Source organism: Dendronephthya gigantea, unplaced genomic scaffold (genome assembly GCF_004324835.1).
Source record: "Dendronephthya gigantea isolate DGI-Jeju-01 unplaced genomic scaffold, DenGig_1.0 000026F, whole genome shotgun sequence".
In the NCBI taxonomy this organism is placed as follows: Eukaryota; Metazoa; Cnidaria; class Anthozoa; order Malacalcyonacea; family Nephtheidae; genus Dendronephthya; species Dendronephthya gigantea.
The window spans coordinates 2086364-2101543 of NW_021163036.1; the positions used below are offsets into that span (position 1 = coordinate 2086364).

At 38.0% G+C, this 15180-nt stretch overlaps 2 protein-coding genes across 3 annotated transcripts; both read left to right on the forward strand.

Annotated features, from left to right (window-relative positions):
• The first annotated feature begins 1314 nt into the window (after positions 1-1314).
• On the forward strand, positions 1315-7272 carry LOC114523138 (poly(ADP-ribose) glycohydrolase-like). Of its 2 annotated transcripts, none has more exons than XM_028543989.1 (22): positions 1315-1733; positions 2055-2913; positions 3111-3150; positions 3277-3369; positions 3451-3488; positions 3692-3755; positions 3865-3948; positions 4112-4186; positions 4315-4407; positions 4536-4592; positions 4708-4820; positions 4922-5019; positions 5218-5284; positions 5374-5449; positions 5600-5644; positions 5724-5905; positions 6095-6203; positions 6298-6358; positions 6453-6497; positions 6644-6711; positions 6793-6853; positions 6994-7272. In XM_028543989.1, the coding sequence occupies exons 1-22, from the start codon at positions 1634-1636 to the stop codon at positions 7101-7103; spliced, it is 2538 nt and encodes an 845-aa protein (XP_028399790.1). In that variant the 5' UTR covers positions 1315-1633; the 3' UTR covers positions 7104-7272. The 2 variants fall into 2 exon arrangements, with proteins under 2 accessions (XP_028399790.1, XP_028399791.1); XM_028543990.1 differs by lacking the exon at positions 1315-1733 and adding an exon at positions 1741-1986.
• Positions 7273-10087: 2815 nt separating this feature from the next.
• Positions 10088-14638, forward strand: LOC114523118 (kelch-like protein 2). The gene is made up of 7 exons (XM_028543961.1): positions 10088-10312; positions 10784-11121; positions 11431-11703; positions 12512-12822; positions 13087-13375; positions 13626-13847; positions 13956-14638. The coding sequence occupies exons 2-7, from the start codon at positions 10795-10797 to the stop codon at positions 14277-14279; spliced, it is 1746 nt and encodes a 581-aa protein (XP_028399762.1). The 5' UTR covers positions 10088-10312; positions 10784-10794; the 3' UTR covers positions 14280-14638.
• Positions 14639-15180: the final 542 nt, after the last annotated feature.

The window sequence follows — 15180 nt, forward strand, 5'->3', positions numbered from 1 at the left end:
GCTTACGGAATGCGTAAATTAAGCTATGATCACTGATACCGACATGAGAAACACCAGAGGAAACAATATTATCTGGTGTATTGGTAAAAATATGATCGATCATAGTTGATGAAGTTTCGGTAATTCGAGTTGGTTCATTTATTAATTGATGTAAACCATAGAGTTCAGTGATGCCAATTAAAGATCTCGAATTGCAATCTAAAGTAGGCGATCCAAGGTCACAATTTAGGTCGCCCAATAGGTAATACTCGACATTTTCTGCGTCAAGCATATCAATAAACGTTTCGAAATGATTAAATTTATCAGTATTCGAATTAGGTGGTCTATACCATGTTGTAACGAGAAAGGGCTTAGAATTTGGTTTTTGAATTTGAATACATAAATTTTCCAAGTCATCGATAAACAGGTCCTTGCGAAGTATAAAATTTACGCAGGAGCGCACATAAAAGCAAACACCTCCATACGTTTTTCCATCGGCACTACTACATGCTCTGTCTAAAAGGACAACTGAAAGGAAAACTAAATGGCATATTCGACAATGGTCCAGTCCGCCGGAAAATAGCGTATTCGACCATGGTCGAGTGGTCTAAAAGGACACTTAAAAGGAAAACTAAAAGGCATATTCGACAATGGTCCAGTCCGCCGGAAAATGGCGTATTCGACCATGGTCGGGTGGTCTAAAAGGACAATTAAAAGGACAACTAAAAGGACAACTAAAAGGACAACTAAAAGGACAACTAAAAGGACAACTAAAAGGACAACTAAAAGGACAACTAAAAGGACAACTAAAAGGACAACTAAAAGGACAACTAAAAGGACAACAAAAAAGGCAACTAAAAGGACAACTATAAAGGAAACTAAAAGGACAACCAAAAGGACAACAAAAAACACAACTAAAAAAGACAACCAAGAGGACAACTAAAAGGAAAACGAAAGGACAACCGAAAGGACAACTACGGTCATATTCGACTACTGATGGTCGTATTCGTCATTTTCCGGCAAATACGACCATGATACGACTATGGTCGTATTCGTCATTTTCCGGCCAATACGACCATGGTCGTAATCGTCTTTTTTCGGCCAATACGACCATGATACGACCATGGTCGTATTCGTCATTTTTCGGCGATTACGACCATGGTCGTATTCGTCTTTTTCCGGCCAATACGACCATGATACGACTATGGTCGAACTCGTCATTTTCCGGCGAATACGACCATGGTCGTATTCATCATTTTCCGGCCAATACGACCATGATTCGACCATGGTCGAATTGGCCGGAAAATGACGAATACGGCCATGGTCGAATTGGCCGGAAAATGACGAATACGGCCATGGTCGAGTTGGTCTGAAAATGACGAATACGACCATGGTGGAGGCTAAGGAACGGCAATGGTCAAATATAGGGTATAGGGTATATGGGAAATAGGTATATTTTGACCATGGTCGGGTATATTGAAAAACAGTATTTTCCACCATGGTCGATATATCTCTATAGACAAGTAAAATTGTCACTCAGAGCGATGGAAAATAGTCTTCGGTCATGTTTACACATGTCAAAATGGAAGAAATCAAGAAGTTTTTAAAGAGAAAACGAAAATTTCATCGATGATCTATTAATTTGGTATGCTTAATGTTAAAACGCAAGAGACAAGCTACCTTGGATGATCTTTTTCAAAGACAAAGGCAGAGATTTTCTCGACGGAACGGCCAAGGATCCTCAGCAATGACAGGTTTCGTTTTATACATATAGTACAATTTCAATTATTTTGTTTGATATGTTGTGATTGAAATGTCATAATGTTTATGTATACAAGATAGTTAATCCAAGCAATACGGTCTGGTGTTGTATTGTAAGATTGAATCAGTTGGGGCAAACAAGTCAGTTGGAGAGAAAGATTCTGTGTAGAGCTAACACGGCTGCTGGGTTTACTAAAAACCCAGTAATAGTGAGAATTCCCTAATTTAAGAGCGCTGTACTAAGATGTGAGTTCAAATATTACATTATTTCTGCAGTGTCAGAGTTTGGCATCTTCAAATCCTTGCCTTTTTAGATGTGAATGAAGTTGGTTTATGCCGTGGACCAGAAACATCAGATTTGAATAATTGTGGACAAAATCCTGATGATTCTTTTGAAGATGGTTCAGTAAAGATGGAAGAAGAAACTTCTGAGATTGAAAATTCAGGGCAAGAAAAATCACAAGAAATAACTGAGAGTTTGGAAGAAATTGGGACACATGAGGAAATGGAAAAGTCATTTGAGAAAACAGATGCTGATAGGTCAGATGAAATTGTAGATTTGCCGTTGGAGGAAAAAGATGAAGAAAGTGAAACTATTATTGTGGATGAGGAAGAAACACCTCAGGAACAGTTGGCCAGATCAAAGGCATCAGGTGAAGACCCTGATAAAACAACTTTGGAAGGAGGAGATAACAAGCATGAAGTGGAAATTTCTTGGCCAATTTTAGTAATAAATGATGAGGAGACAAATGAATGCAGATCATCTGAAGAAGAAAACAAAATTAGAAAAAATGGAAAAGACAAGGGTGGATTGTCTGAGGCTAGAGTGTCTCCAGAGGCTGGAGTGTCTGCAGAGGCTGGAGTGTCTGCAGAGGCTGAGATTTCTGTGGCGGACGTATCTCAGGCTGGAGTCTCTGGGGCTGGAGTTTCTGGGGCTGGTGTTTCTGGGGCTGGACCATCTGGGGCTGGATCATCAGGGGCTGGAGTCTCTGGGGCTGGACCGTCAGGGGCTGGAGTTTCTGGGGCTGGAGTTTCTGGGGTTGGAGTCTCTGGGGCTGGAGTCTCTGGGGCTGGACCGTCAGGGGCTGGAGTTTCTGGGGCAGAAATGTCTGAGGCTGAAATGTTGGAGGTTGGAGTCTCTGAGAGAAATGTAGCCATTTCAGTTGAGGCAGGGTAAGAAGCAAAGAACGATAGTGATAATGAGATACAGAACTATGAATTATATGTTTGTATAATTATTTGTTTTCCTATTTTGTTTTCACTTTTAAGTTGTCTATTAAAATGTGCATATATAAATGCATGTGCATATTTCCATTTTGAGTAAGCTAGCTCCTCAAGTGTTCTGATGACTGAACATTAATATTGTTCAGGTTTGATGACAGGGAAAATAAAGAGGATCCTGTGACACTTGTAAGTACAGCACACTCCTAACAATAAAAATTACTGCCCTCCAGAAAGTGTTAAAGAAAGACCGTATTAAAAAGTCATTTTGTTGCTATTGTTCAATGGTGACAAAATCTTGTTGTTTGTATTCAGGGTGTAGATTTTGATACGCTGTTGCGAGCCCCAGGATGCTGTGGTCCTCAGGAAACTCTTTCACCAAGTCAGGCTCATACCATATTATTTCGAGTGAGTTATAGCATCAAAATCACTTCTCAGGTTAATACAGCTGGATCACTGAAATTGTGTTATAAATATTATGTTGTCTAGCCTTATAATCCTTCTCAACCTTTTCCACGAGCATATAGGTGAGATTTATAATTCATTTTTGTGAACCTGCCAATTTGAATTTCAACCTTACGAACATTTCCATCCATCACCATGAGCCTACATATGCAACACCACCAGAACCAAAATATGCTCAATACAGATGCTAGGATCATCATCACAATACTTATGATGATGACTTTTATCTGGAAACTTAATTTCCTAACTGAAATATCATCTTTAGAGACAAGTGGGATGGTGATCATGTTCGTATGCCCTGTTCACAACAAAATAAGTATCCTGCTCAGGTAATAATATAACACTTTCGATCATTTTGTCCTCCTTCACAATCATGACTTGAGTGAAATATGACTTGAGTAAATATATTTTAATAAAACTGTTGTGGGGTTTTTGCAGGATGGAGAGCGGGGATTAGAAAGTCGCTGGGATTTGATTTGTCGCGCGTTTACAAAACCTATCGCCACAACGTACGACCTCGAGGTAATTATGTTGAACAAACCCAGACCAAAATTAGTTTACACGTACGTAGTTTTGGCGTTTAAGATATCTTTCTCAGGTAGTTCAGACCAAAACCACGACAGCTTATTGTAGACTGATATACCACCTACGCTGGACCACCATGGTCCATTTTGTTTCTCCATAGAACGCGATTCTTTCATACAACGCATACCATGGAAAAGATGTGAACTTTAAGCTTCTACATATGCTAGTACTAGAGGTAATAATTTAATCTTTATTCAATTACTGACAAGATATATTCTGTCATATCTGGCGTCGTTTTCCTAGTACAAGCTACTTCACACTATCATAAGTTTTTCAGTATATAAATCTATTTCTTGTTTCCAGAACTTCAACGAAGAAGAGCAGAAAATTTTCTTTGAGTCAACATTACCGGGCATCATTCGTATGGCGTTGTCTCTCCCATTTATTTGTACGCAGGTATTATTCGGTGAATAATGAAATATAATGTTATAAATTTTTTGCAACAACTGTAAAAAGGTGAAAAGCGGACATCAAGGACAATTTATTTGTATTTCAAGTATTATTCAGCTTCATTTCTTTTTTAGTCTATTCCATTTTTGAAACAACATCTAGACCACACTATAACAATGACGCAACTACAGGTGAACCCGCTTACTTTACTGAACGTTGAATAAACATTGGTTAAACTTGCAGGGATGGATTTCCTGGAGGTTCTTATGCATTGAAACATTCATTTTCTCGTATGTTATTATCCAGGTAGCCGTTTTACTGGCCTGTGCTTTCTTGTGTATGTTCCCAAGACGCAACGCGGATGCTCGTCGTAAAAAGGACCATGAATATTTCAGTTTTCCATCCATGAACTTTACCAAGTAAATGAATTGATGGTGTAATTGCTTTTATAAATGTTGTATCATGTATAGTTAATTGACATACAGTATGTTAACAATTGTTTTCTTGAAATTTTCTTCAGGTTGTTTCAACTCGATGGGAATAATCGTCGTTCAAGCATTACAAAAATAGAAAAACTGAAATGTATTTTACATTATTTCAGAAGAGTTCTGGAACAAGGTAGGGTTTGGTTATAACTGCACGTCACTCAACTCCTGTATTAATGCCACAGAGACAGGTACACAATATTTTTCATGTGTTCCATTTCTTGATGGTAATTTTACTGCATGCGAGAAAAAGTGCTTCCACCCTCAACTTCAGAACCCGTACGATATCTTCCGACATAAGACTAATGATTAAGGATCACTGTTTCCTCAGCTCCTTGTGGAACTTTGTCATTTAAGAGGCAAGTCTTGAAACCTGACGCAGCTCCAAAATGGCACAAGTAAGATACACATACAGTCCTTTTGCTTCTAGCTAATGTGACAGCTTTGGGAAAGAAAGATAAATAAATTTATTTTGACTGCATTTTAGTTGCCCTACAAGGTTGTGTCGTCTGCGGGTGTCAAGCGAAGGGACTATAGAAGATGATGCTGACGGGTTATTGCAGGTTAGTTAGGGATATGGTAGTTACACCAGAGATAAGTTTGGATTTATTGTGATAAGCATCATGGGTTATTGCAGGTTAGCTAGGGATATGATATAATTATGCCAGAGATAAGTGTGTATTTATTATGATGAGCATCGTGGGTTTTTTCAGGTTGACTTTGCGAACAAGCTTGTCGGAGGTGGTGTTCTTGGAGGGGTAGGTTTGTTCATCGTTTAGACTACAGCATTTGATGCGAGTTACATGTAGCTAAGTAAGGGAAATATTATCGTGATAGGGATGTGTGCAAGAAGAAATAAGATTTGCAATCTGTCCTGAGCTTATTGTCTCAAGATTGTTCACAGAACGATTGCAAGATAACGAATGTTTGATTATCACTGGCGCTGAACGGTTCAGTGATTATATTGGTTATGGTGACTTGTTCCAATGGGCAGGAAATCACGTGGACCAAACTCCAAGGTAATACTATATCTTCTTACAACGGTCATAATATACGATAAGAAATCTACATTCGCTCTATGTACACTTCTGGGTTGTCCAGTTTATATAGATATCATCTTGCGACGGGCTAATATTACTACAAGGGCTGGCATGACTTCTGATGTAACTAGTTACAGGTAATCAATATGAATTTGCCTTCGTTTCTAGAGACAGTTGGGGTCGTCGTCATACTGAGATTGCGGCAATCGATGCTAAACCTCGCATGTCGTATGCAGACCAATTTTCTCCAGCAAACATTAAACGAGAGTTGGAAAAGGTAAAAACAAATTATTCATGTAATTTGAACGTCTTTAGCCAGATTCTGTCCTCCTTCAACACACCATTATCTGGTAAATATTCATTACCTTCAGGCATTCTGTGGATTTTTCTCAAAGCGTTCTGATCCCAAACATTTGCCTGCAGTAGCAACAGGTATAGATTCATCTCTTAATTATTGTTTCACGATAAGGATTCAGGCTTGGAAAAGTCAAATTATATCGAAGCGATTTTTTAATTTTTTTTCAAGGAAAGTGGGGTTGTGGAGCTTTTGGTGCTGATCCTCAACTGAAAAGTATGAACTTGAAATATTTTTCAGAATACAATGTTTCTCAGGATATTTTTCAGAATACAATGTTTCTCAGAATGTTTTTCTGAATACAATGTTTCTCAGAATATTTTTCTGAATGCAATGTTGTTATAATTTAGTTTCTCTTTTAGGTTTAATTCAAATAATGGCAGCAAGTGCTGCTGGTAGAGATGTGCTGTATTTTACTTTTGGCGACAAGGTACAATGTTTACAACGTACTGTACAAATTATAAGTCTCAAGATGCATGCGTTGCTTAAAACTTGTCTAAATTTCTTGAAGGAGCATTCCAGAGAACTTTATGAAATACATTCGTCGCTAAAAGACCATGATATAGCGATTGGTAAGTTAACTTTGTTTAACAGATTTGCCAAACGTTCGTCGAAATCAAAGTTCGTGCAGATTGTTTTATTTCGCAAACTTTTTCTATGACAAATTGTTAATAAATATTCATTCAATCGCGTCTTTTTTCTTTCATACTAGGGGATCTGTGGCGAATGTTGAATGACTTCAAAAAACAGATAAGTTCTGATACGCACCTTGATATATTTGGGTATATTCGTCAAGTACTGGCACCTTGCAGTGACAAGTAGATTTTTACTATAACTAATTGAATCACAGGGTTTGTAAAATTCATTTAATCCCTTGGCCCTCTGATACTTGCTAAATTATTGACACACCAGTGAATCAAATGACATCAAATGTTGTTGTTGCGAATGTGTAAATAGTATAAAAATTTAAATTTATATTCTGAAAACTGTTCTACTGTGCTACTAAGACCCTAACTCCATTCATAGTTGAACTTTTAATCTTATCCGTCCATGTTTGTCCAGTTTTACGTTGACGAGCATATATAAAGAACTGTGTTTCTGCGCATGTCTTTTCAAACATATCTTTAACTTCAAGAAATTCTTCCGCACAGTTGTTCGGATCGGCCGTGAGGGTGTAACACCATTTAGAACTGGTGCCAAATATTACAAAAGTCGGGCATTCATCGTGACGCGTTTCAAAACCATTTCTCATTGTTTCAATCTTCATAAGAATGCCATGTTCAGGGCTGTTTCTGCTGTTTTTATCGTTCTCCCCGACGGAAGGTTGGATGATAATATTTGTCTCAGAAGGATTGATTGACCACATATCATTAATGGATAGCTTCTTTTCTTCAACTAGTGGTTTACGGTTTGTTTTGCTGTTGCTTTGAAGGGATTCTGGCTTCTTCACATGCCGATTCATTAAACTTCTCAATCCTCTTTCTCTTTTTCTACGAATCATTTTGTACTCTGTCGCTTCATCATCTCCCATGCCATCTATTATATTGTGGATATCTTTTGTTAAAGCTTTCAATTGATGTTTTGCCTTTAAAACCGTTTGAAGCTGTCTTGTTAAATGACTCTTTAACCCGTCGTTCTGTGGATTGTTCTGCTCCCTTGTCATTTTGAATATTTGTTTGCTTGTTTCTTCCTTGATTTCCCTTGGTTGCCTTTTTTGTGCTTCATTTCTACTTTGTAGTTCTCTTCTCGCAATTTTATCTTTAATGACTACTTTGTCTCTTTGTTGACTAAGCTCATATTCATTTCTGAGCTGCAGTAGATCTTTTGAAAGAAGAGATACAATATTTGGATGTTTTTCAATGCTTAGGAGATTATCGTCTTTCTCATGGTTTGCATTGGTTTCTTGAGAAACTAGATATTTAGTTTCGTCATCTGATGGTGCAACTTGGCCTAACGATTGACTTGTATAATAGTTCTGTTGCGGGTTGCTGCTTCCTAAAACGTTTTGCTGGGGTCGAAGAGCTGTGAACTCATTGGGTTCTTGCTGTTGATAATTTTGAGTATAATCAACTTGTTGCTCCTGATTGTTTCTCACGTTCGTGTTTTGTTGAAGAGCTGTGAACTCATTGGGTTCTTGCTGTTGATAATTTTGAGTATAATCCACTTGTTGCTCCTGATTGTTTCTCACGTTCGTGTTTTGTTGAAGAGCTGTGAACTCATAAGGTTTTTGTTGTTGGTAACTCTTGGTGTAATCCACTTGTTGCACACTTGATTCTTGTTCATATTGCGATGCTGTGTTTTTCATAGCATTTATATCATTGCCCTCAATAGTTTGTGTTGACGTGATTGACGACGTTGTTTGTGGAGTTTGGAGTTTGGTTCCATTCAAGGCGTCATATGCATTCTCTGATGTATTTTCAAAATCGGTTGAATTTACAGCTTGCAAAGAGTCAGATGACGAGGGTTGTTGATAATCCTGTGTTCCTTCCTGTTGATATTCTGAAGTAGTTTGAGTCTGATAAGAGTTTTGGACTTGATCCGGGTGTGTTTCATTTAGAGACGAGTTTTGATAATCTGCAAAGGATTGTTGGTTGTAGGTTGCATTTTTAGTGTACGCTAAATTTTCCGTCTGATATTGGTTCTGCGTTTCTTCATATTGGGGAGTTTGTTGATTTTCTGCTTGTAATGTTGATGGAGGGCTAAACCAGTGTGAATTTTCAGGCGATTCGGTTTGATTTTCGAACAATGCTGTAGTCATCTGAGAATACGGCGTTGGGGTTGTGTTTTCTGCATTGTTTTGGTCGTAGTTGAGGTAGACTGGTGGAAGAGATGTTGGGGTCTCAGGAGGATAAAACGATATTTCATGTGGATATCCAACTTTGCTCACAAAGGCTCCCAATGTTTCATCTATTTCCGTGCAATCAAACTGGACATGGTTAGATCTACCATGAAGATAAACAAATTCGAATTCCGTCTTCTGCCAGACCGATAGATTAGCTTGAAGGGTTGCATTCTCGATTGTCATTGCCAAGAAGAGTGGAAAATCATTTGTTCGATTCTTTGAAGCATTTGTTTCATTTTTGCGCTCTGTAGAGTCAACTGAAGAAAATACGTTTAGTAAAATTAAACCAATGAAGAGTCTTATCTGTTTTTCCATGAAATACATTCCTGATAAAATTATTTGTATAATCAATGTGCCAAAATATGAACTGATTAAATTTTAACGAGTTATCCAAGCGATATGATGGAATCCACCTCTTGTGATTCACTGGACAAATTGGATTCCCAGCTTTTCAGTTTCCAAAGGCACCTTTTTGTTTTGCTGTTTCACTGCCCAAGTTTACGATTCACTGCTTTTACCAGATTCAACCAGACACAACCGTGTTTTACGAGGTTTTACGCCAGGCTGATTATCTCTTGTTCTCACAATTAATGAGGCACTTTGTAGCAAAAATTCAAGAATGACTATGAAGAAAACAAAGAACTTTCATACGAATGACAAGTGGCCGTAATAAAAATCTCGATCCTGCGTGTGTGTCTAAACATCCCTGCTGGTGTTACCTGTGTAAAATCAAAGGGGTGTCGTTTTATGTTTTTGAAGCCCGTCAAACAAAGATATAATTTATCAAGACATGTTTTCCGCATTGTCTACCATTCCAGTTGAAACTACAGACTCTATTTCATATCTATAATGGTAAAGATCATGCCTTGTAATTTAGTGAGAGTCGAAAGAGAAGGGAAAAAAAGTCAAAAAAAGGGAAAAAAAACACGTATTGGACACAATAACTCAGTGTCGTCCTCATCCCGTCGGCAAACAATCGTGGACAGTCGACGACGATCCTCGGGAATCCTCGGGGACCTTTAATAGTATCCCACAATGCCAGATCATAACACAAAGTAACAAATTTCTCCAGCAATATTTCCACCATGGAACCATTTTCAATGGAAAATGTAGTTAAAATACAGCCGTCAGTTCCTTATTTATAATCAAGATCTTGTAGGAATATACCTAGACAAATATACAATCCAAGGTAATGTTAAATTCCTTTGAATATCAAACGCGATCAGTGCTAATCGTATTCTTGTAATGCTGTTTTAATACCGAGAAATACGAGGCGAGATCTCTCAATTGGATATTTAATATGGAGGATATTAATTAAAGTTACGTATTTTGTGTTAAAGCAGGGTGTTTAACGTAGAAGCTTAGCTTTTAGTCTTTAATGTCATTGTGAGTCAGATACATCACATTGTATTCACTTTTACTTATATACAAACATGGTCATGCAGTCCTTTATATAGTCTTGAAATTTGTTCAACGTCAATGCATATATTGCGATGAACACTCTTCAAAGTGATTTTACTAACTGACAAACTTGCCACCTGTATTTTAAAGATCTTCACAAATAATGCATCTATGTGATAAATACACAGGTTAGGCTACCCACAGAATACAGTCGTGCATATCCAGTACTTTTTTTTGAGTTTATGTTTTTTATTTTTAGACAATTCTAACATGGCTGAAGAGGTCAGAGATGAGAAACCTGTCTCACCACCATATCATAATGCTGATCACTGTGCAAAGGCATTTCAAGCAATGAACAGTTTACGTCTTCAAAATATCCTGTGTGATGTTGTAATTAAAACAGGAAGTGTAGAATTTCCAGCTCACAAGGTTGTACTTGCTTCATGCAGTGCGTATTTCTATGCCATGTTTACTGGTGAGCTTTCAGAAAGTAAACAAACAAACATTACAATGAAAGATGTTGATCCTATTGCTTTGGAGATGCTACTTGAGTTTGCATATACTGCTGAGATACAAGTCACAGAGGCAAATGTTCAGGTGAGATTAAAAATTCAGTTGCCTCCATTTTATCCTGAAATCAGCACTTAAATTGAAGATATAAATGTAACCTTGCATTATAATTTTATTTCTGCTTCAAACTCCTAAAAGGTTAGAGCATTTTCAATCAACTATTTTATTTCTGAGATGAACCTTCAATAGTATCTCTATTCCCCTCTGTAGCAGATGACATAGTCTCATTATTTAAAGTATGCCCATAGGGTATTGCTTTGCATAATAAAGCATTGCTTGTTGCCTAAAGTGTGATAATAATTATCAAGTGTAACCTGGTCTCAATATATTCTATAGATCTTGCTTCCTGTTGCAAGTCTACTACAGATGACAGAAGTGAGACTAGCATGTTCTGAGTTTCTGAAACATCAGCTGGATCCATCCAATTGTCTTGGTATTCGGCGCTTTGCAGATGTTCATTCCTGCATGGAACTGCTTGCAGCAGCTCACTCATACACTGAGCAGCATTTCTCTGAGATTGTTCACGGTGAGGAGTTTCTTAATCTTCCTGCGATGCAAGTTTGTGAGTTGATTTCAAGTGATCAACTTACAGTCCCATCAGAAGAAAAGGTAAAAAAATTTAGCCTACTGTATACTCATAAAATAGGTTTATCAGATGCATTTGAAGGTCAGGAAAACATCCTGGAAAACAGTTTAGAATTGATGGTTTTTTTCTGTCTGGAATTGAGCTATCATTAAAGTTATTTTACTCTAGCTGTGTGGGTTTTTTCTCCTGTAGTGTTTTAAATACTATTCAGAACAGTCAAGACTTGCCAAGCTCTTTTGACCTATTATAACATGTTGTTGCACTTTGATCCTCCTACATTACCTGTATTATGTCATGACGTATATTACTCCAGAAAATAAGTATCTTAACTTTGAACCTGGTTGCAATCAAGTGTATTAGCCTTAATCTACTCGGAACGTAAGTAATGATTATGTCCAACGTAATTTCCAACACTTTGAGTACATTTTAATTGCTATGGGATTATACACATAAAATAAGGAGTGTTATGTTAATTTGTAGTAGGATTGTCAGCTTCTTAAAAAATTTGCTTGGCATTTGTTCAAATGTGACAGGATCCTAGGATTGTGCACGTTTTATCCAATTTGTAGACGTGCCAGTTCGCATGGGTTAATAAAACAATGCATGCACTAAGTCTAAGCTGTTTGAGTTTCAAAACTGACCATAACTGTAGTTTATCAGATAAACACATCAATACATAATGGATGCAATTTTAGAAAATAACCTTCCTTTTAAATAAAAAACGTGGTAGTCCAGTGTAGGTGGTATTTTACCATGAACTTTAGTGGTTTGTTTCTGAACTACCTGAAGTTCATAATAGGGTGTGGTCTAAATATTTCAAAACATTTTTAGGTATTTGAAGCTGTTGTTTCATGGGTTGAACACAGCTCAGAAGCAAGACAAGAATATTTTGCTCAGCTAATGGAGCATGTGCGGCTACCTCTTCTTTCACGAGAATATTTGGTCGAAAGAGTTGAGAGCGAATCTTTAATTAAACGTAACTTTGCCTGTAAAGACTTTCTTATTGAGGCCATGAAGTATCATCTTTTATCGAGCGAGCAGCGGTCTGTACTGCAGACACCAAGAACTCGGCCCAGAACCCCTGTTGGCCTGCCTAAAGTAATGTACGTTATTGGAGGTCAGGCACCTAAGGCTATACGAAGGTGAGCATATTGCATCCTTTCAAAGTTGTTTTAAAAGTTTGTAAAAGTCACTTCCCAATCATCAAAACGGTTTGCGCAGAAATACCTTTACTTAACTTTTAGTGCAGTACGAGTTGTTCAGTGACAGTGTAAATATAGTTAAGGTTTCCACCTGTAGTAACATTGGGACCGCAATATAAGATGCCCCTAGTGGTCTTCAGACGTCCCCAAGGTTCTCTTCTACCGTATTACTGGATCATAGTTTAACTCGTTTTCCCTCTTCAGTGTGGAACGATACGATTTTAAAACAGAACAATGGCACCATGTTGCCGAAATGAATAGTCGTCGTTGCCGGGCTGGTGTGGCTGTTATGGAAGGCTGTATTTACGCAGTTGGGGGCTTCAATGGATCTTTGAGGATAAGGACAGTTGATTGCTATGATCCCCTACGGAACCAATGGCGTACCGTTGCGTCCATGGAAGCTCGCAGGAGTACATTAGGGGCGGCAGTTCTCAATGGCTTGCTTTACGCAATTGGAGGGTTTGATGGGACAACAGGGTTAAATACGTGTGAGGTGGGTGATATAGAGGTACTTAAAGGGTCCTATTGTTTTCCAAAACCACAAGATGCAGGTTTGGTTGAGCGAACACCTAGATCACTTTTGCAAGAAATATATTCTTTAAAGAAATGTAATATTACAGTATTTCCCTCAAATATTTCACTACAAGTTTAGTCGTCATCCAATATTCGCGCACACTGAAGTAGAAGTATACCGCTGACGGAGATGAATGCAGAACATTGAGAACTGACTTTCATGTGTTTAGGTTTACGACCCGAAGGCGAACGAGTGGCGTTACATTTCACCGATGAGCAGCCGACGAAGCAGCGTTGGTGTCGGGGTTTTGGGAGGACTGCTCTATGCTGTCGGGGGTTATGATGGTGCATCCAGACATTGTTTGAGTTCAGTGGAATGCTACAACCCCGTTAATAAAGAATGGAGTCTAGTGTGTGACATGAGTACTAGGCGGAGTGGCGCGGGGGTCGGGGTGAGTCGTTTCCACTGCGATTTTAAATGCGATTTTCTTCTTTTGAGAGATAAATCTAAACGTTAAGTTACATAGGAGAGTTCTTTAAGGCGGTCTTTCATTTTTCAGGTCGCAGATGGATTACTTTTTGCAATCGGCGGTCACGATGGACCTCATGTTCGAAAGAGTGTGGAATGTTACAATCCAGAGTTAAACCAATGGTCTCCTGTGGCTGATATGAGCATGTGCAGAAGAAACGCGGGCGTGGCTTCTGTGAACGGGCTTCTGTTTGTGGTAGGAGGGGATGATGGGTCAGCGAACCTCTCCTCGGTTGAGGTGTACAACCCCCGGACAAATCAGTGGGGGTTGTTGTCCAGTTGTATGGAAATTGGAAGAAGTTACAGTGGAGTTTGCGTCATTGATAAGAAACAGAAGGAAGGCATGGCATATTGACGGGTAAAGTGGTATCTTTCTGGATAATGGAGGATATGAGGTTTTTAAGCAATTCAAGGAAACAACTAAAGTGGCAGTTACAGAGGATACCCCTCCCTGGAGCAACAGATTGTTAAGCAGAGAATAGTCTTCACGTGCAGTTTGAGAAATAGACTAGTTGATATACCGCAGGCGGTAGACAGGGGGGAGAGCATCTTTTACTAATGAAGGGAGAAGATATGCACCATCACAATCTGAAATTTGAATCACATTTATTGCAACAGAGTTATTTGGATAGAATATAGAAACATACATGTTTATAATGAAATCATAGTGTAAATAAGAATTTATTGTATGAAAAATTTTAAATAAAACTTTATTTGGCGTTGAAAACTGGAGTATGATTTCTCGTTTAATAGACGACAGTGTCTTTGCGCATAATAATCATTTATATTTTTGGGTTTCATGTGACGGCTTAGATTTCATTCCAGGTCAACCTGAACCACAATAATTATAGTGAGTTGATTGTTTAGTGCGAAGAAAGGACGAACAGAACCCATCAGTTCATGAAATTTTTAAATTCCAAATAGCATTTGCAAGATGTTTAAACTTTCTGTGGCCATGCATATGAATTTTTCTCCTGTTTGGTTTAATTAGTACTTGAATTCTAAGTGGGTTGTTTACGATTTTCGATCGCTCTAAGAAAGATTAGATCTTAAAGTGATTCTACATTTTTTCATTTATTAACTAAAATGGTACTCAACTCAAGGAAGTTAGATAAATATGAAGTAGCTATACTTTTAACTTTAAACACTTGGAACGAGCGATATAGTATATAGTTTTCTAAGAAGCTCTAGAACTGCAGTTGTGATATAAATCATTCGAAATGGTTTTGAAAATCTTGCTATTTAACATGCAGCTG

Bases quoted from the DNA above. Each gene is read 5' to 3' on its own strand.
- LOC114523138 (XM_028543989.1), top strand. From the start codon at position 1,634: ATGTTAAAACGCAAGAGACAAGCTACCTTGGATGATCTTTTTCAAAGA. The intron at 3,370-3,450 runs GTGAGTTATAGC...TATGTTGTCTAG, and splicing joins CTCATACCATATTATTTCGA to CCTTATAATCCTTCTCAACC. The intron at 5,285-5,373 runs GTAAGATACACA...ACTGCATTTTAG, and splicing joins GCAGCTCCAAAATGGCACAA to TTGCCCTACAAGGTTGTGTC.
- LOC114523118 (XM_028543961.1), top strand. From the start codon at position 10,795: ATGGCTGAAGAGGTCAGAGATGAGAAACCTGTCTCACCACCATATCAT. The intron at 12,823-13,086 runs GTGAGCATATTG...TTCCCTCTTCAG, and splicing joins GCACCTAAGGCTATACGAAG to TGTGGAACGATACGATTTTA. The intron at 13,376-13,625 runs GTGGGTGATATA...TCATGTGTTTAG, and splicing joins CAGGGTTAAATACGTGTGAG to GTTTACGACCCGAAGGCGAA.